Genomic DNA, 22,277 nt, shown 5'->3' with positions numbered 1-22,277 from the left:
TAGTGTAGATATACCGTCGGGGCCCAACACCTTGGTTGATTTGGCGACACGGATGATGTTCGTAACTTCGTCGACGGTAAATTGTGGTTGCTGTCCCTGGGCTCGGAGACCTCGGATACGACGAATGGCTCTCCTCCTAGCCCTGTCACTCTCGGTATGCACAACAAATTGGCGGTTAAACAACCTAGCGCATCTCTTCGGATCAGCCACAGTAACGTCGCCTTTACAGCGAATCTCATCACGCTTGTCTGCGAGTACCACTGTCTGCGCCGGGAAATTGGGCTGCACTTGTGGTATTCGACCGGCTGGTATAAAGTGAGTGGCTTCTGGGTTAATGATGTCTCGGAATTTCCTCTTGGCAACCAACATATTCGAGGGGGTGTCAGTTCACTGAAGAGGCGATTTGTGTTTTCTTTGAGTATCATTGTTTGCGCTGGGAAATTCGGCCGCTCTTGGGGTATTCGGTCGGCTTGTATGAAGCGAGCGGCTGCTGCCTATATAAAGTCCCGGAATTACTGAAGCGGACTTTGGTATACTCTCTGATACCCACGCAATCAACCTTTAGATTGAGAAGGCACTCCGGGATGTTTCTCTCCCATGAAGAAAAAAGGACGAACATGTACACTCAGCCGATGAGGATTCAATCGGGTCAATTCGGTGCGTACAACCGGCTGTCATGCGATTAGCAATATTGGTGATGTGAATTAGCATCACTTTACACAATGAGGCTCTTTCCACACTTTAAGAAGCGGCATCAACCAGCAATTGGAAGCTTGAAAGTGGCATCACTGTATCATGTGCCACATATAGGGAAGCTAACCAGTAACGAGACTTTTTAATTTCAAGGATGGCTACTACAAAATCTTCAGTGCTTAGCGACGAAAGAAAAAAAAAACATATAGACTACACTTTGCAAGAATACGGTCTCTGAGTCTCCCATTCCCCGCAGCCTAGAGAAGTTAAAATCCAGAAATTCTTAGCCCAGGAATTATTCCACCACACACCCATGATTCCTGGATAAGAACCATGTCAAATCTTCCTGCCATCAGAAGGACATTTAGTGCCGCCGAAGCGGTCTTTCAATGGTGGGGCTTAGAAGCGATGCTGCATGTAAAACCTATGGAGGTCTATATTCGGGAATGTGAGGCTAAGGTCCCGTTTAGTCTAAAATACATACTATAGGGTGATTTTTGAAGAGCTATATTAAAGTTTTTCAAAAAAAAACAGGTAAAAAACAGAGAAATTAAGGAAATTTTTACTTCAATCGATAGTACGGTCCATATAAATTAATTTTTGAAGATTATTTCATGCAAATGTCTATCATGACTGCGCCTTAAATGGTCCATCCGCTTAGTCCAATTTTGGGATACTCTTTCCAACATTTCGGCCGGTATCTCACGAATAAATGCTTCAATGTTGTCTTCCAATGCGTCAATTGAAGCGGACTTGTCCGCATGAGACATGAGCTTTAACATAATTCCACAAAAAATAGTCTAAAGGCGTTAAATCGCACGATCTAGATGGCCAATTGAACGGTCCCGAGCGTAAAATAAATTGTTCACTTAACTCGCCTCTCAATAAGTCCATTGTTACGCGTGCTGTGTGGCATGTGGCACCGTCTTGTTGAAGCCACAGGTCATGCAAGTCAAGCTCTTACATTTTGGGCAAAAAAAAAAAGTTGGATATCATCTCAAAGTAGCGCTCACCATTCAAGTTTGAGTAACGATTCGCATCATCTTTGAAGAAGTACGGTCCAATGATGCCACCAGCCCATAATCCGCACCGAACTGTGACTTTTCTGGATGCATTATTAATGTATCTATGGAGCCAAAAATGAGCTTCGTCGATGGAATGGAAGAAGCGCGCGATGAACTTTCTTAGCAGATCACGCATTTTGTAAGACGATTCGTTTGTAAGACGAATCCTGGTTAGATTATATACCAAACTGAAAATGTTGGACAATGAAACAAAACACGAAACGTTAGTGGTCTGTTAAAACCATTGTTGCCAAAAAGATAATAGCTAAACAATCACCCTCTAGAATCTTTGGAATACACATTCCCAACGGCGGGAAATGAGTTTTTTGCTATTGAAGCCTCAATTTTCACACATGGCCTCTCGATGGAGTTGGAACCAAAATTGAAGATCTGCCTCAGTGCAGTTGATATGAACATAACATTGTGACATGCTGATAGATGCATTTTCTTTCGGCAGAGGTCTTTGTCGTAACCTTCGTCAATAGACTTTCGTGTACTTTGAAGGAATTTTTATGCAAAGCGCGATGGGCCAAACGGCAGCAATCATGGGATACAGGACTTGCTTTCCTACAGTCGGTGTATGCCGAAGCACAGGCTAACTACCTTGGACTGGCTCTTCATGTTCGAACCTGAGGATATTTAAGAGATCTCCTTAAATACATCGATATAAGGGATCTTCATATAACTGCTTCGCATTAAATCACAAACTTATTTTCAAAATGTTATTTGAAAACGATTTTATTTCCATAACACTTCACATTCTAATTGGACACCACTTCACCAGTTTTTCAACTGACCACAAGCTGGCCTTGCTGAGATAACGAATTCAAAGTGAAATGGTGAAAACTTTTAAATGAAATTCAATTTCTGGGAATGTGAAAGTGCAACTGCATTAGGACAACGAAAAAAAATTGAATGTTAAACGACAAATGTCAAAAGTCATTGAATGGCAAAGTTTATACGCAAATGGAAAGCAAACTTCTAAACTGTTTTCCAAAGCAAATGAATTCAGGTTCTCGTATATCAAGCCAAAACCACCGAAAACTGTTATTAGTAAAAGTCAAGCTACTTCTGAGAAGATTTTCAATGACTGCATTATTACTTAAAATTTATAATGGCTTGCATTGCAGGGCATAAATAATGAATAAATGTGTAAAAGTGCAACAATTGCTAGATTTTCCTAGCGTAGGTGTGAGTGATAACTAGAGCTTATTTGTATATTTTACACTAGCAAGCAGCATTAAGGGCCTCAATTAGAAAACAAGTAAAAGTGTGTTAAATTCGGCCGTGCCTAATCTTATACACCCTCCACCAATGGACATCAATGGACAAGAATTGCTATGCTATGGGAGCTATATAAGGATATGAACCGATTGGGGCCTTACTTGACTTGGATGTTGCAGACCATAGTAGATGTCATTGTGCAAAATTTCAAACAATTCGGATAAGAATTGCGCTCTATATGGGCTCAAGAAGTAAAATCGGGAGAACAGTTAATATGGCAGTTATATCTAAATATTGACCAATATGGCCCATTTACAATCCCAACCATCCTTCACAAGTAGAAAGGAATTGTCCAAAATTTCAAGCGCCTAGCTTTGGTGCATCGAAATTTAGCGTGCTTTCCACGGACAGACAGACGAACGGAGGTAGATGGTGGAGCGGCTGCGCCAGGCTCCACTAGCCGACAGTATGGGCTTTTGACTAAGACAGCCGGTTCGAGTCTTAAGGACAAGGCCGAACCTATTTTATCTTCTGTGCCTATAACTTGCCCATGTCATCGGTCTTCTCTGGCAAACCAATAGGCTCTTTATGAGGTTGGAATGAAAAGAGGCGCATCGCTTTCAGGTTTATTGAGAGGCTTGGTGCGAATTATCCCAAGACTCTCACCGATAAGGAGAGAGACTCCCTTAATTAGGCTCGGAGATTTTCTGAACGACCACAATAAAGGCTACACGGGTAGATTGGGAAACGGCACCACAGTCAGCCAAAAGACTGCTGTCAACTGAGGGGCATACCATCCCGAAAAGAACTAAGGCGTACAATAGTAATATGGGCCTACGGACCTTTACTAATGTCGCTAAGGACAGCTTGGTGATGGTGTTTATCGACAGGGGAGAAGAACAGGGCTGCATACCTAAGAACAATGGGAGTAGGATAGTCAGTAGACTCTCATATGTATACTCCGATGTCCATGAGGAATTACCTGGGCCTTCTCCAGCCTGCTACGATGCAGTTTGGTATCGGGAACGATACAAAATAATTGCCTACGGGGATGAAAATGCAAATGTAAATTTGCCCATGAACATTCCATTAAGGAACAGGGGCAAAATTTTCACATATCAATGAGTGCTGTCCAATTTAAGTTTAAGCCTAATAATAAAGTACCTCGAATCCTGGTGAGAATTTTTCTGATATTCTCACCAGGATTCGAACCCACCTATGTTCATCGTCATAGGCGGACATGCTAACCTCTGCGCTACGGTGGCATCCCTTCGAGGATCAACGCACAATTAAAATGTAACGTTGCGTCCTAAAAAATATTGGTGAGAATTGGCCAGACGCAGCACTGGATTTAGTCAAGAAGGCACAAGCTTGGATACCAAGGATTGCCTCAGACCCTGAATCGGTATTTGGAAGACTAAGGGAATGTCATCCCAATCTTTCAACCACCGACTGAAAGATTGGTAGATTGGGTGAGGCTGATAGTAACCAGAGACATGCAGTTTTTGTATTAAACTCCGGCTGTCGCAGACCTCAACAAGTCTTAGAGAATTTGGTCCTACGAGTTTAACAAGTTGAAGCTGAAGGTCTATAGAAGCGGTGGGCTGAGAAATCAGCAGTTGCTGCTAAACACTTGTCTGAGGAATGTTCGAGTCTGGAGGCCACGATCGGAACAGTAGAGGAAGGCATCGAAACGGGACCCTGTTTGAAAGAGTCATCCGGTTGGATTGGGCTCAAAGTGTGCGCCAGCGGGGAAGCACAGAACTCAAAAAGTTTTTCGACAGCAGCTGCGAGTGAGCATCTAAGGAGGTACCGTTCATACCGCAAGTGTCCGGTGTTCTGCGGAAGAGTGGTTAAACTGCTTTCTCATCTGCCCCTGAATACGTAAGGAAACTCATCACAAGATCTAACGAATCTTGTGAGGATGTACTCTTGGCGGACTCAGAAGACGAGGCTAACGCAACAGTAATAGAAATTTGTAATCCTGGCTATGGTCCGGTTTCTGCAGCGGCATTAAAGATCCTCCTGATGGCAGGGGGATTTGACGTGGTTCTTATCCAAGAACCATGGGTGTGTAGAGGAATGGTTCGTGGACTAAGAATTCCGGGATTTAAACTTCCTAAGGATACGGGGAATGTGAGTTGAGCTCGAATCCTGGCAAGACCATTAAAAAAAAGTCAGCGGTTATTCTCTCCTCACGCTGGCGAATTGGCTATGTAAATCTGTTCCCCAAGAGGTTTTGGACAGTGACACTACATTCGGACTCGGCTATAAAAAGGAGGCTCCTTTTCATTGAGCTTTAACTCATTGATATGTGAGAAGTTTGCCACTGTTCCTTAGTGGAGTCGAAATCACAATATCGGTCGAACGCGTAAAGCTAGCAGCATGAAGTTTTGCACATATACTTAATATTGATTGATCGTCCTCCTTATGAACAGTCATATTTCAGTCTTCTCTGGGTTAATATTGAGACGATGAAAGTGGGCCAATAAAACGCAGCACGTTTCCTCAATAAGACGTTTTCAATATCTGACAAGGTCAAATACTTAGGTGTGATCTTGGACAGGAAACTGAATTGGAAGTGTCACATTCAGGGACGTGCCGAGAAGGCGTACAGATGTTGGACACTATGTAGACGGGGCTTAGTCTCAAAATGAGGCCTGAATCCGAGGATAGTTTGGTGGACTGTTATCGAGAAAAAATGCAACGTTAGGACCATATAACTGGTTCAGAGAATATAGAGGTCGAGTGTAAGGCACTGCTGCTAGCGGCACTGTCTTATATCGACGGAACCCTAGTATTGCCACCTGGAAGATCATGTTACACGGATGGATCAAAGCTAGAGGACAGAGTGGGACTGGGGGTCTACATTGAAAACCCAGGGAATGAGATCTGTTTTAGGCTGTCTGACCATAATACGGCCTGCAGGCGGTGATCCTGGCGATCACGGAATAAAGATGGTGTGGAGCTAACGAGTGTGAACATCTTTACGGACAGTAAAATTTCCGTAGGGGCTATAACAACCAGGACGGTAAGGTCACGAACAGTCTTGCAGTGTAAGAAGGAGATTAACGCCTTCTCTGAGGATGGCAAAAGCCGCATCGTTTGGGTGCCTGACCATAACGGAGTAAGGGGGAATTTAAGGGCAGACGATATGGCGATGAAGGCCAGAGGACTGCCGTGAATAAACTTGGTTACCCGATGCCTTTCGGGTCGACGCATTCCGAGTTAAGGGAGTGAGCGACAAATGCGCATGCAACCCTTTGGAACAGCGAAACGGTCGGTAGGACGGCGAAAATCCTATGGGGAGATCCAGATCGTGAGAAGACGAGGCTATTACTGAAAAGAAGTAAGGAGGTCTGGTATCATGACAGGACACATTGGACTACCAGCTCATTTATGTAAAGTCGGTGCGGCATGTGCAGGGTATGTGGGGAAGATGATGAGACGTTGAAACATTTCATATATCATTGCCTGGCATTAATAGGTATGGAAAACAATTAAGGATTTTGTAAGTAGCACGGAATTCCTGCCTTAAAATTTTCCTTTTATACCCACCACTGAAGGATGAGGGTATATTCATTTTGTCATAACGTTTGCAACACATCGAAATATCCATTTCCGACCATATATATATATATATATATATTCCTGATCAGCGTACAAATCTTAGACGATCTAGCCATGCCCTTCCGTCTGTCTGTTGAAATCAAGCTACAGTCTTTAAAAATGAAGATATTGAGCTGAAACTTTGTACAGACTCTTTTTTTGTCCATAAGCAGGTTAAGTTCGAGGATGGGCTATATCGGACCATATCTTGATATAGCCCCCATATAGACCGATCCGCCGACTTAGGGTCTTAGGCCCATAGGTTATGTTAGGTTCGGTTGAATAGAGAGTGCAGATATTAATACGCCCCATGCCACTATGGACATACACCTAAGCCAGTAATCGGCTTGTTGTGCAGTCTAAAAACTATAAAGTAACCTCTAAAAGGAAAATTTTAAGTTTGGAATTCCGTGCTACTTACAAAATCCTTAATTGTTTTCAATGCCACTCCCCTAAGTTGGTTCATGTCTGATATTGGGTCTCCACCTAAGTACCGGTATCTGTTGGACGCGAAAGCCGGGAAATGACAAAGGAAATGCACCAATGTCTCATAATCTTCCCCGCATGCCCTACACATGCTATCACTTGCCGCACCGGTTATACATAAGTGCCTAGATTGGTCCAGATTTGGATATAGCAACCATATCGATCGGTCTCTCTCGATTTAAGGACTTGGACCCATAAAAAGCTCATTTGTTGTCGGATTTTGCCAAAATTTGTGACAGTTAGTTGTACTAGGATAGTCGACATCCGTTTTCAATTTGACCCAGATCGCTTCAGATTTGGATATAGATGCCATATAGACCGATCTCTTGATGCCATATAGACCGATCTCTTTGAACATCTTCCTGGAATATGGCATATATCGGTTCAGATTTGGATATAGCTGCCATATAGGCTGAACTCTCGATTTAAGGTTTTGGGGCCATAAAAGGCGCATTTATTCTCCGATTTTGCTAAAATTTGTAACAGTGAGTTGTACTAGTTTTCAATTTGACCCATATCGCTCCAGAATTGGATAAAGCTGTCATATGAACCGATCTCTCTAATTAAGGTCTTGGGCCCATACAAGGCGCATGTACTGTCCGATTTTGCCGAAATTTGGGACAGTGAGTTGTGTTAGATCCTTCGACATTCTTCTTCAATTTGGCACAGATCGGTTCAGATTTGGATATAACTGCCATATAGACCGATCTCTCGATTTAAAGTCATGGCCTCATAAAATGTACATTTATTATCCAATTTCGCTCAAATTTGACACAGTTACTTATGTTAGGCTTTTCGACATCCGTATCGTTTATGGTTCAGATCGGTCTATATTTGGATATGGCTACCGAAATGGCCAATATATTGTTCTACAAAATTGAACGGTGACTTATACTTATCAGACCTCTCAATATCCATGTCGAATTTGAACCAAATCGGACCATATTTCGATATAGCTGCTATGGGGGCATAAATTATGCATTTTTCATCGGATTATGACGAAAGGTGGTTTACGTATATACCCGAGGTGGTGGGTATCCAAAGTTCGGCCCGGCCGAACTTAACGCCTGTTTGCTTGTTCGAGGTTAATTTTTTCGTATTTGGAGCGCACAACAAGCCGATTACTGGCTTAGGTCCATGTCTGTAGTGGCATGGGGCAGATTAATATCTGTGACCTCTTTTCAACCTTACCTAACCTAACCTAATATTGATGAAGGTGGTTGGGGATTAAAAATGGGCCATATTGGTTCAAATTTAGATATAAACCGATCCACTGATTTGACTTTTTGAGCCTCTGGAAGCCCGATTTGGCTGAAATTTTGCATGTAGTGTTCTGTTATGACCTCCACCAACTGCGCAAAGTATGGTCCTAATCGGTCTATAACTTGATATAGCTTCCATATAAACCGATCCCCCGATTTGACTTCTTGAGCTCCTGGACGCCGCAATTTTCATCCGATTTGGCTGAAATTTTGCATGTGGTGTTTTGCGACAACTTCCAATAACTGTGCTAAGTACTGTCTAAATCTGTCTACAACCTGTTATAGCTCCCATATAAACCGATCTCCCGATTTGATTTCTTGAGCCCTTACAAGCCTCAATTTTCGTCCGATTTGTCTAAAATTTTGCGAGTACTGTTTTGTTAAGACTTCCAACTACTGTGCCAATGACGGCTCAAATCGGTGTATAACTTGATATAGCTCTCATATAAACCGATCTCCAGATTTGATATCTTGAACCCTTACAAGCCGCAATTTTTATCCCATGTGGCTGAAATTTTGCATGTGGTGTTCTGTGATGACTTCCAACAAACAAATCGGTCCAAGTGCGGTTCAAATCGGTATATAACCTGCTTTAGCTTCCATATAGACCGATCTACCGATTTGACTTCTTAAATCGTTACAAGCCGCATTTTCCGCCCGATTTGTTTTGTTCTGTTATGACTTCCAACAACGGTGCCAAGAGCGGTCCAAATCGGTATATAACCTGATATAGCTCCCATATAAACCGATCTCCCAATTTGACCTCTTAGTCCTTACAAGCCTCAATTTTTGTCCGATTTGGCTGAAATTTTGCATGTGGTGTTCTATTACGACTTAAACAAATATTTAAATTAGAAACTGTATTTTCTAATTTGAACATAGCCTGAGTAAATATTTCAATTTAAAACAATTATTCAACTGAAATTCTTTGTGCATAGTGCTTTATGCCTTAACATAAACGCAAAACAAAAGTAGTGGCAAATACCCTAATTTGCAGGTTCATGTTTTCCTCTTGGCAATTTATGTCTTAGTCGTGGTAAGCGAAATTACACCTACATAACCTACTGGAGAACCTGTTGGAAAACGAGCCATAAACTAGCCACAGTAGTTGTAAATTAGCAAAGAGTCATGTCGTTATCAACACAATGGCTACCAAACATGCGCTTGCAGTAGATTTCCGCTGGTGTAATTGCCCTTTTATTTCGTTGGAAGCAATTTTATTTTGCAAATGCAACATTACGAGCAAAGCCATGCAACTCCTTACTCCTTATTTACTCTGAGAGCTTTCGCATGACCCAAATTGTGCAGCGTGAATGGTTTTAAGGTAATAAAACCATAGAGCAGTAGCAGTATGAGTGAGAGTACGAATACCTATGCAATGAGTAAATAGCATCTAAACAGGGCAAATAAAAGTGGGTTCTATTTGCCTGAGTGCCTGCCTGCCTGCATACACAGGTAAGTGCAAAGCGAAACGTAATTCTTTTTATGTATTAGAAACAAAACCTAGATGCAACAAACGTTTTGTTTCAAAAGCCGACACACAAATCTATGTAGCATTGTTTTGTGGCAAATACAGGAGGTGGTTTGACCTATTAAAGAGCAACTACTGATGGTGCAAGGCTTTCCAGGAAATTTTACATATCTGTACGTGTGAGAGTGGGAGAGTGTTTAAGGTTTTGTGCTTTGATGTTGCCACCGGGTTTCCTTGTCCCGCCATATATTCCTGACAGCATTGATATATATGCTGCTTATTTGCGCTTGTTTTTAGTGCGCCCTGTTGTTGGCAAAAAAAAAAACTACTCATCTGCACAATGGCTGTGCTCCATTTTCACTTCTACAGGCATTGACTGCGGATGCAGGATGTGACCTAAATACGCCAATGATGTTGTGCCATTTTAGTTATATCACTAAATTTATATTTAACCTCTATAGAAAGCCAGGAAGAAAACATGTTGATGGCCCACATGCTGGACATTTAGGCTGATTCCATATAATCGCATTTATACGTCAAGGTTGGTGAGATGTTTAAGCTCATGCAAAGCTATTGCGTCTTATAGGGAATTGTGTCTTTAAACGTGAAATGAAAATATTTTGTGGCAAATCGTATACTAAGAAAGTGGAAACTACTAAACGAGCTGAAAGCAGACAAACAAAAATTTACACCAACTAAAGTTAAAACAAGTAAAAAGACGTTAAGTTCGGCCGGACCGAACTTTCGATACCCACCACCTTGGGTATATATCTAAACCACCTTTAATCAACATCCGGTGAAAATGCATACCTTATGCCCCATAGCAGTTATATCGAAATATTTTCCGATTTGGACCAAATACTAATAAGTACAAGTCATTGTTCAATTGTGTATAAAAAAATATTGGTCTTTTAAGTAGCTATATCGAAAAATAAACCGATCTGAATCATATACGACACTGATGTCGAAAAGCCTAATATAAGTCACTGTGTCAAATTTCAGTGAAATCGGATTATGAATGCGCCTTTTATGTGGCCAAAACCTCAAATCAAGAGATTGGTCTATATGGCAGCTATATCCAACTCTGGACCGATCTGGACCAAATCGAAGAACGATGTCGAAGGGCCAAACGCAACTCAATGTCTCAAATTTCAGCAAAATCGGACAATAAATGCGCTTTTTATGGGCCCAAAACCTCAAATCGAGAGATCGGTCAATATGGCAGCTATATCCAAATCTGAACCGATCGGGGCCAAATTAATGGAAGATGTCGAAGGGCCTAAGACAACTTCCTGTCCCAAATTTTGGCGACATCGGACAATAAATACGCTTTTTATGGGCCCAAAACCTTAAATCGAGAAATCTGTCCATATGGCAGCTTTATCCAAATCTGGTCCGATCTCTGCCATATTGCAGAAGTATGTCCAGGGGCTTAACCTAAGTCATTGTCCTAAATTTCGGCGACATCGGACAATAAATGCGCCTTTTATGGGCCCAAAACCTCATATCGAGAGATTGGTCTATATGGCAGCTATATCCAACTCTGGACCGATCTGAGCCAAATTGAAGAAGAATGTCGAGGGACTTACCTTAACTAACTCTCCCAAATTTCGGCGACATCGGCCAATAAATGCGCCTTTTATGGGCCCAAGGTCTTAAATCGAGAGATCGGACTATATGACAGATATATACAAATCTCAACCGATCTGAGCCAAATTAAAGGAGGTTGTTGAAAGGCCTAACATAACTCACTGTCCCAAAATTAGGCAAAATCTCACAAACAATGTGCCTTTTATGGGCGCAAGACCTTAAATCTAGAGATCGGTCAATATGGCAGCTATATCCAAATCTGCACCGATCTGGACCAAATTGAAGAGGGATGTCGAAGGGACTAAAACAACTCACTGTCCCAAATTTTAGCAAAATCGGATAATAAATGTACCCTTTATTGGCCTCAGACCCTAAATCGGCGGATCGGTCTATATGGCAGCTATATCCAAATCTGAACCGATCTGACCCAAATTAAAGAAGGTTGTCGAAGGGCCTAAAACAACTCACTGTCCCGAATTTCAGCAAAATCGGATAATAAATGTGGCTTTTATGGGCCTTAGACCCTAAACCGGCTGATCGGTCTATATGGGGGCTATATCAAGATATAGTCCGATATAGCCCCTCTTCGAACTTAACCTGCTTATGGACAAAAAAGAATCTGTTCAATGTTTCAGCTCAATATCTCTATTTTTAAAAACTGTAGCGTGATTTCAACAGACAGACGGACGGACATGTCTATATCGTCTTAGATTTTTACGCTGATCAAGGGGCTATGGCATAGGAAATGTTCCAACGTCTCATCATTTTCCCCGCATGCTTTACACATGCTATCATTTGCCGCACTGATTTTACATAAATGAGCTCGTAGTCCTATGCGTCTCTCCACCCTGACCTTGTTTTTGCCTTCCTTCAGTAATAGCCTCGTCTTCTCACGATGTGGATCTCCACATAGGATTTTCGCCGTTCTACCGACCGTTTCGCCTCGGACTGCGTCGACCTGAAAGGCTTTGGATTAACCAAGTTTATTGAGGCAGTTCTCTGGCCTTCATTGTCAAATCGTCTTTCTCATTCCTTCTTTCTCCCCCAAGGCCCGCCAACCAAACGATGCAGATCGTGCCACCCTCAGAAAAGGCGTTAATCTCCTTCTTATACTGCAAGACTATTCGTGATATTGCCGTCCTGCTTGTTATTGGCCTAATGGCAATTTTACTGTCCGTAAAGATGTTCATACTCGACGTCCTCGCGTTAACATCACACTACCTCACGCATACCGTGATCGTCCGGATCTCCGCCTGCCAATCTGTATTATGGTCAGACAGTCTGAAACAAATCTCAGTGCCTGGGCTCTCGATATAGACCCCCATGACCACTCTGTCCTCGAGGTTTAATCCATCCGTGTAACATGATCTTCCAGATGGCAATACTAGGGTTCCGTTAATCCAAGTCTGAGCCGCTGGCAGCAGTGCCTCGCATTCCATCTCAACTGTCGTCTCTGGTATCCGATCGGAAGCCCCTACCATTCTTTCCAGGTTTCCTATCGTTGTCTCGATTATACCGCGATCATAAGTTTCATAGCCGTAATGGCTGCCTCACACTTAATCTGTATGTCTATGGGTCGGATATCTAGAATGGTCTCCATTGCCCTAGTAGGAGCGGTCCTCATCTCTCCGCCTATGACAAGACAACATGTTCTCTAAACCTGTTGCTTAATCCATATGTTGCACTTTTTCTCCATAGCAGTCCACGCTCTGGTAGCCCCAGTGGAATATCCTCGGATTCGGGCCCCATTTCGAGCCTATGGCCCGACTAAACAGTACCCAACATCTGTGTGCCCTCTCGTTAAGTTCCTGAATTTGACACAACCAAGTCAGTTTCCTGTCCAAGATCAAACCTAAATATTTGACCTTGTCAGATATCGAAATCATTCTGTTGGGGAAACGTGGTGGATCAAATTGGCCCACCTTCGTCTTCCTTGCGAACAGGCAAATTTTAGACTTCTCTGGGTTAACATTGAGACCTTTAGGTCAGCAAATTTGCCCATAAACATGTCATTAAGGAACAGGCGCAAACTTCTCACAAATCAATTCAAGTTTAAGCTTAATGGTAAGGGCCACCTTTTTATAACCGAGTCCGACCAGCGTGCTAAAGAGCGAAACCTCTTTAGGGAGAAGTTTTAACATGGCAATGTACCTCACAAATGTCGTCAGCATTAGGAGAGGGATAACCACCGCTGAAAACGTCTTCTGATATTCTCGCCAGGATTCGAACCTTTCACCGTCAAAGGCGGATATACCATCCTGTGCGCTACGGTAGCCTCCAAGACCCTTAGGTCTAGCCCAATCGTATGTCAACTGCAAGACCTTTCTGCATGTCTAATTTAAATCACTACCTCTTAGAAGGTTTATAACACGATTTCAGATCTCTCCTCAGTCAGCATAGATAATAGGTTGCTTAAAGTGATCACCCATAGCAGTGGCGTTAAAATGCCCCCTGTTGCGTGCCCTATGCCACTTTCTCCTTTATCTCTCTATATCATGGGACCCACAATTTATCCACCTGTTCCTAAGCATATGGTTTATTCAGTCTCCAAGAGAGTTATCCAGCCGGTACTGGTCTAAGCATTGGAGAGTGATCCAGCCGGAGAGTGATCCAGCCGGTACTGGTCTAAGCATTGGATCAGTGTGTTGGTCCTCACCTTCTGAAAATACCCCTCGATGTCAATGCATACCACCAATGTTTACGTCTGGGCATCAAGGTATTATTCTATTTTATGAAGGAACTCGCAGGGCAGTCTCCATTGACTTTCCCTTGACATATTGCTGGATATCCTACTCTTTATCATGGTAACCCCAATAAGTTTCATAGTTTTAAGTAGAAAGGAGGTAAGGCTTATAGGTCTGCAGGCCTTTGGTGTCGCATAACTTGCCTTGCCGGGTTTGGGTATAAACACCACCCTTGCCTTCTGCCAGGCTTTCGGAGTATATGAAAGTCTCAGGCACGCTGTGAAAGTTTTTGCCAGACGAGGCGCCAGATAGCCGGCCTCCTTTTGTAGTTACGCCGGAAATATTCCATCAGGTCCGGGTGGCTTAAATGGTTTGAAGCTCCTCAAGGTTTCCTTGACTATTGATTCCGTTATGATAAGCCTTCGATCAACATCAACAGCGTAGGTCATAACCCCAAAAAAATGGTTTTGGCCGTCATGTCCCCTGGGCGTTATGACCGATCATCGGTTGAACAGCTCCTTCCGTGCCCGGATTCTCCACAGGCTCTCATTATTCTTGAGTTCTGTAGAGGCCTGAATTGGTTGACTGGACAATACTCTCGACGATGAGTTTTTTCTTGTCTTATGCGTTAGTTTCTTTTTTCTGTATTTATTTGCTGTCTTGTATCGTTCTGTGATTCTGCGTGCCCTCCAACCTTACCCAACATAATAAGCTGGAAGCCTTTATTTCATATTGTAAAAATTGTTTTGCAACCCAAAACACAGTGCAGTTAACTCAACATTTATTTGGTACGATATTTTAATTATTTTCAGTTCATACGTATATTACTTACCTTCGGCGAACATTCTTTTTTTTTCGAAGCAGTTGCACAACTCTGGAATATATTCTCTCACCTTTGGAAAAAATTTATTTACGTGGGCATATCTTTCGTGAACAGATACTCTCTTTTTTGTTCTCGATAAAATGCTAAAGTTGAACATTCATTCACTATTGCATTGAAATCCACACCAGTGTGGAAAACTGGGCTAAGATGAAGTTTTTATTTCAGAATTTATGGATGTTTCTGAGACCACAAAATTGCATTTTGCAGAACTAATTAAAAGAATTCCAAGAAGTGGAAATTAATTGAGTTCTGTTCTCTTTTGTTGTGTTGTGTTGTTGCAATGTGTTTGTTGTGTGAGTAGTTTGCGTGTAAATGTGTTTTATAACAACTTACCGAATACCAGGGCGTATGAGTTATGGTCTCAACCAGATGTTGAGTATACGCTCCACAGCCCTGAAGATGTTGTTTGAAACAGCCAGAAAGGCCAATAAATTTATAGTTGCAATTAATATACTTGTGTATGGTAGAGATGCGTATATGGTTGTGAGAGATATTAAAATGTTTTCAGCATTCGGCAACTAGTGCTGTGTATTGCTTCAAAATAAATTAAGCATTAAATTTACCAGCTCCGTAAAGCATGAAAAGAAAAAAATTCAATGAAATATTTTCTAAGGTCAAGGAATTATTTACATATTAACACCCCTCTTCCACAGGGCATAAAAGGAGCACTGTGGTCGGAGAAGCGGCCCACATGCAATATCTCTGATATTGTTTACAAATAGGTCAACTATATTGCGGCCCTCTAACCATAAGCTGTCATATTCTCCAAATACAAAATCTGAAAATATTTTCTCTTACAACCATGTATTGAAGAAAATTTTTATAAAACAAAGATTAGATCCGACTCCGAACAATAGAGAACAAGAATATATTTTTCAACACAGTAAATTTAAGTTTTTTAATTTAAAATATTTTTATTTGTTTCTCTTTCGAGACGAGCTCAATGATCGGAGATGCAAATGGAAAAGGAAAGCCAAACCACACCAACCACTATGGGACGCGTTTCGTCTTTGGTTAGAAGACATTTCAACCATATTAGGTGTGATGGGTTCAAGGGCCGTGCGTTGGTATGTTGTATTTGAATCGTATTAATAGCGAAAACGCATCTATGATACAATTACCACATTAACCAAGATCGACAACCCTGCTTATTAGCTGTACTTTTCCCAATGCATGTATTTTTGTGCAATGACAGACATTCTGTCTGTGGCAAATTACACTTCTTCTGTACTACACATGATTTTGTTCATCTATTGGAAGTTGTACTGATGGCTTCGAACGCTCGCTGTTGCTTTGTGTCCCCAGGTTCGAATCCTGACCAGGCTCTGCCGAATTTTTAATTTTTTAAGTTTTTTGCCTGTTAGGGCGAGATCATTAAATTTTTGTTTGTTTCTCTTTCGAGACGTGCTCAATGATCGGAGATGCAAATGGAAAAGGAAAGCCAAAGATAGCAACACACACTAATCACTATGGGACGCATTGCGTCTTTGGTTAGAAGACTTTTCAACCATATAAGGTGTGATGATTATGATGATTGTCCGCAAATATTGCGAAATTTGTTTGTTTAAATATCTTCGAAATATATATGGAAGTATGGCTATAGGTCTATATTCGTGATTATTTTTCGGTACCGGGACTACTCTTGCCTGTTTCCAGGGTCGTGGATAGTAGCTTCTTAATATAATATTGTTAAAGAAATAACAAATGTAGGGCAGAATATGGTGAAAAATTATTTTTAAAAATTAAGGATCAATAAGATCAGATCCTACAGCATTGGATTTAATTGATTTGATGGCATCGATGATGTCAAATGGTTCAAAGTGTTCGAAATCAAAAAGCTAATTCGGAGTAATATCATCGTCAATATTACTAAATACATTCCCATAAAAGTTAATACTGGGCCTTGGCCTGGGTCTTATTTTTAAAAATCTTTCATTCATTGCATTCAAATTCACATTATCATCAAATGTTATATTATCGCCCTCTACTCCAAATTGAGTTAGAAGCCAATGTAGCGCAGAGCTTAGCATGTCCGCCTATGACGCTGAACACCTGTGTTCGAATCCTGGCGAGACCATCAGTGAAAATTTTCAGCGGTGGCTTTCCCCTCCTAATGCTGGCAACATTTGTGAGGTTTAATGCCATGTAGAACTTCTCTTCAAAGAGGTGTCGCACTGTGGCACGCCGTTCGGACTCGGCTATAAAAAGGAGGCCCCTTATCATTGAGCTTAAAACTTGAATCGGACTGCGCTCATTGATATGTGAGAAGTTGGCCCCTGTTTCTTAGTGGAATGTTCATGGGCAAAATTTGCATTTGCATTCCAATTGACTCAATATGCCTCCAGGTATCTTTTGTGTTTAATGCCTGCTAAAAGAAGCAATTTTTTTGGCTTTAATGGTGGAAGTTATAGATTCCTTGCGCATTTGTAAGCATTATGAAATTCAAGTATCCTAAAATGATTCCAATAGGAGTATAGATGATCTCTTCTTTCAATTAGAAGAGTTTTTGTCCTTATTGGCACACATTTGTCATATAAATAATTTATATTTCACTGAAAAAAGGTTGCCCGTTCCTCAACAGGGGACATGGTATAGAGCTGATGCCACCCAAACAGCTCCCACAATAGCAAGTTGTAGTCAATATTTTTAAAATCTCTGTAAGTAAACGACTTCTTATCATCCTCCATTGGAATGCCGAATGTTGAAAAACATAACTCATGCTTCGAAAATAATGGTGCCGACAACTGATCATAAAGTTCCACATCAGATCTTGAACTGACAAAAACTAAGTCGCCAGTGAGTACAGTATCACTGTAACGAAGTATAATTTCTTCAAGGTTTTCTATGAAAGCATCGTATTTTACCCTTTTACTAGGTCGGTATACTACACCAACTAGTAGCTTCCTTTGCATACATGTGAATTCCGTTAAAATATACTCTACTTTCTACCCCAGAAGGCGAAACTGCAATAAATCAGCACGAAACTCCTTGCTTTTTAAACAAATCCACGATCTAAAAATTTTGTAGTCATTCACCGATAGCAACTTATTCCCATAATTTGGCAAAGACCATGTTTGAGAGACCGCAATAACGTTTATGGAATTTAAGATAAAGGGTGATTTTTTTGAGGTTAGGATTTTCATGCATTAGTATTTGACAGATCACGTGGGATTTCAGACATGGTGTCAAAGAGAAAGATGCTCAGTATGCTTTGACATTTCATCATGAATAGACTTACCAACGAGCAACGCTTGCAAATCATTGAATTTTATTACCAAAATCAGTGTTCGGTTCGAAATGTGTTCAAATTTTGACAAATTTTGTTCAGCGATGAGGCTCATTTCTGGTTGAATGGCTACGTAAATAAGCAAAATTGCCGCATTTGGAGTGAAGAGCAACCAGAAGCCGTTCAAGAACTGCCCATGCATCCCGAAAAATGCACTGTTTGGTGTGGTTTGTACGCTGGTGGAATCATTGGACCGTATTTTTTCAAAGATGCTGTTGGACGCAACGTTACGGTGAATGAACACATTTCGAACCGAACACTGATTTTGGTCATAAAATTCAATGATTTGCAAGCGTTGCTCGTTAGTAAGTCTATTCATGATGAAATGTCAAAGCATACTGAGCATCTTTCTCTTTGACACCATGTCTGAAATCCCACGTGATCTGTCAAATACTAATGCATGAAAATACTAACCTCAAAAAAATCACCCTTTATTAGGGAAGGAAGCCAAGAGATCTGCTTCATACCTGGGGTAGATACGGTAGATATAATGCAGATGCCAGATTTATAGCTAAATAAACAAAAAAACAACATGTAAACTGGGATTGGTATTAAGTTCGGCCGGGGCGAACTTTGGTTACCCGCCAAAACACTTTCGTCGAAATCCAATGAAAAATTAACTAATTATGAACCCATAGTAGCTTTAACAAACTATGGTACGATTGGGACCAAACTTGTCACGGATGTCGAGAATATTCCCTATGCCATATTTAAGCCAAATCGGGTAATACATGCGGCTTTTATGAGCCTGAGAGCTTTAATCGTGAAATCGGTCAATATAGCAGCCATGCGCAAAAATAGACCGATCTAGACCATACTCGGCACGGTTGTCGAAGGAGTTAATGCAACTCACTGTATCAAGGTTCAGCGAAAGCGGATTATATATGCGGCTTTTAAGAGTCTTAGACCTTAAATATAAAGATCGGTCCATATGGGGGCTATATCAAAATATAGTCCGATATATCCCATTTTCGAACTTAACCTGCCTTTGAACAAAAATGAATCTGTGCAAAGTTTCAGCACAATATCTCTAATTTTGACGTCTGTAGCACGAATCTAATCGACAGACGGACGGACATGGTTTTATTCGCTAGGACGCTATTGTGATTTCGATAGCCGGATAGACACACAGACAGCTAGTACAGTTTTACCGCCACTACTCAAAGGCTTATACAGAATAGCTTAAGTAATGGAAATAGATGGCACTGAGGGGGTCCTCGTGGACTCAAAACGCGCAATCTAAAACTCACTTCTTTCCCGGCAAATGGAAAGATTAGAATCTGTATCGAAGGCAAAAAGGATCAAAACCTCTTTCATTTCTCGTTACAGCAATGTGGCAGTGGCCTTGGATAGGCCTAGCAAACCAATACTATTTCTGGCCTCCATGTACCAACAGAATGAAGTGAAGAACCCTCCCTGGCACCAATTACCGAACACCCACCACGTCACATATCATAGGGGTGAGTAACTTATTGATTATAATTTTGTCCACGGACTGGGTTGTACGCATATCCGTTGTACAACTGCATCAGGGAATAATTGGGAATTCCACTCAAATTTCTCCAAAAAAAATTAAATTCATCTTAAACAAGTAAAAAGGCATTAAGTGCGGCCGGGCCGAACTTTGGATATCCACCACCTCGGGTATATATGTAAACCCCATTTCGTCACAATCCGCTGAAAAGTGGATAACTTAAGGACCTAAATTCCCAGCCGATACGGGATAACTATGAGCACCACACAGACTGGAACTTTGAGCTCCGACTTGTGTGGTGTCCATCGTTATCACGGGAGGATTAGCTGAAAGCTACCGGGCGCGTCCACAGGTTGCGGATGGTGGAAAGCTCCGTTTTTGTGCGGAATAGCTACAAATGCGGCCGCGGGCAGTCAGCGCCTTCAAATAACCAATGGCCAACATCAGCGTCTGTTCCCAAGAGGCTCGCCACAACTAGGGATACGTGTGCAATCCCACAAAACCCATGTGGTTGGGGCGCTGGGCCAGTAACCCGCCCCCCGGAAAACTGAGAACTACTATGAGAAATAAAGGAATAGTAATAACGGACCCCCCCCCAACTTTGACGACCCACGCAAACGAAAAAAGGACCATGATTTGCGGATCTGCACCTGGAATGTCCGCACTCTTTATAGAGAAGGTGCAGTATACGCGCTGGCGGATGTATTAGAGAAGTACAAGGCAGATATTACCGCCTTACAGGAAGTGCGAAGGACTGGGAATGGCGTCACTACAACACCAAACGGTGACGAACTATACTATAGCTGCCATAACATGAGCCATGAAATTGGCTGTGGATTTGTGGTTGGTCGGAGACTGAAACACCTTGTCTCCAGCGTTACTTTGGTGGATGAGAGGTTAGCCACAATTCGCATAAAAGCAAAATTCTTAAACATCAACCTTATTTGTGCCCATGCCCCGACGGAAGACAAAGACGAGCAGACCAAGGATATTTTCTACCAGCGCCTAGAGAGTGAATATGACCGCTGCCCCGCCCATGATATTAAAATCGTTCTTGGAGATTTTAATGCGAAAATAGGGAAGGAAGACATTTTTGGCCCAACAGTCGGAAAGTTTAGCCTCCACGAGATAACGTCCAGTAATGGGTTGAGGCTAATAGATTTCGCCGCGGCAAAAAACATGGTAGTTAGTAGCACCAGATTTCAACATAAAAATATTCCCAAACCACATGGCTGTCACCCGATCAAAACACGAGGAACCAAATTGATCACGTTGTGATAGATGAAAGGCATTCATCCAGCTAGATGTACGATCGATGCGTGGAGCGAATATAGATTCGGATCATTACCTGGTTGCAGCAAAGGTTTGCACCCGTTTGAACATGGCGTTTGCAATCAGTAGCAACGCGCCAGATGAAAGGCAGGTATCGGGAGAAAAGAAGAGAGAGGAGAAACGTCTATTCCGCAGAAAGGAAAAAGAAATGGAAAGACGTGAGTGTGAGCGAATTGAGATGTACAAGAGTCAGAATGAAGTCCGGAAATTCTACCAACGAATTAAACATCAAACCGATGGCTTTGGTGCAGGCACATCCTCCTGCAGAGACAAAGAAGGAAATCTGGAAACTGACACAGATAACATGCTAAGGATATGGAAAGAGCATTTTACCCAAATGCTAGTGTCCAACGATGGCGGCGAAGAGGATACCGCAGAACCAATCCGCGATGATGGTATAGAATATTTACCTCCCAGTCAGAGGGAGGTAAAGATTCTATAGGTCCAGGTAGCAGTGACCCAACTAAAGAACAACAAGGCAGCTGGAGCCGACGGATTACCCGCTGAACTATTTAAAACCGGAGGCGACACGCTGATAAGGCGTATGCATCAGCTTATCTCCGCAATCTGGCTAGAAGAACGCATACCCCATGATTTGAACTTCAGCATTCTATGTCCTGTACACAAGAAAGGTAACAAGACGGAATGTGCCAACTACAGAGGAATTAGTCTCCTCACTTCGCATATAAGATACTCTCCAGCGTACTGTGTGAAAGATTAAAACCTAAAGTCAATGAGATAATTGGGCTCTATCAATGCGACTTATGACCTGGTAAATCCACCCTAGACCTGATATTCACACTGCGCCAAATCCTGGAAAAGACCCGAGAAGGGAAATTTACGTTCGTCTGTCTGTTGAAATCACGCTACAGTCTTTAAAAATAGAGATATTGAGCTGAAATTTTGCACAGATTCTTTTTTTGTCCATAAGCAGGTTAAGTTCGAAGATATCTTGATATAGCCCCCATATAGACCGATCCGCCGATTAAGGGTCTTAGGCCAATAAAAGCCACATTTATTATCAGATTTTGCTGAAATTTGGGACAGTGAGTTGTGTTAGGCCCCCCACCATCCTCCGCCAATTTGGCTCAGATCGTTTATTATCCGATTTTGCTGAAATTTTGGACAGTGAGTTGCGTTGAGCCCTTCAACATCCTTCGTCAATTTGGCAGAGATCGGTTCAAATTTGGATATAGCTGCCATATAGACCGATCTTCCG

At 41.9% G+C, this 22,277-nt stretch overlaps 1 protein-coding gene across 1 annotated transcript in view; it reads right to left on the bottom strand.

Annotated features, from left to right (window-relative positions):
- Positions 1 to 554: 554 nt before the first annotated feature.
- Positions 555 to 22,277, bottom strand: part of LOC106084310 (uncharacterized) — a 56,973-nt gene continuing 35,250 nt past the window's right edge. Inside the window, exons 8-9 of the mRNA XM_059367101.1 lie at positions 3,964 to 4,024; positions 555 to 671 (exon numbers count right to left, since the gene is read on the bottom strand). Coding sequence (XP_059223084.1) covers positions 555 to 671; positions 3,964 to 4,024 — 178 coding nt within the window. The remainder of the gene's footprint in view (positions 672 to 3,963; positions 4,025 to 22,277) is intronic.

This window comes from Stomoxys calcitrans, chromosome 4, assembly GCF_963082655.1.
Source record: "Stomoxys calcitrans chromosome 4, idStoCalc2.1, whole genome shotgun sequence".
NCBI classification, from domain to species: Eukaryota; Metazoa; Arthropoda; class Insecta; order Diptera; family Muscidae; genus Stomoxys; species Stomoxys calcitrans.
The sequence above is the reverse complement of the archived record's forward strand: the minus strand, read 5'-3'. Positions and strand labels throughout refer to the sequence as shown.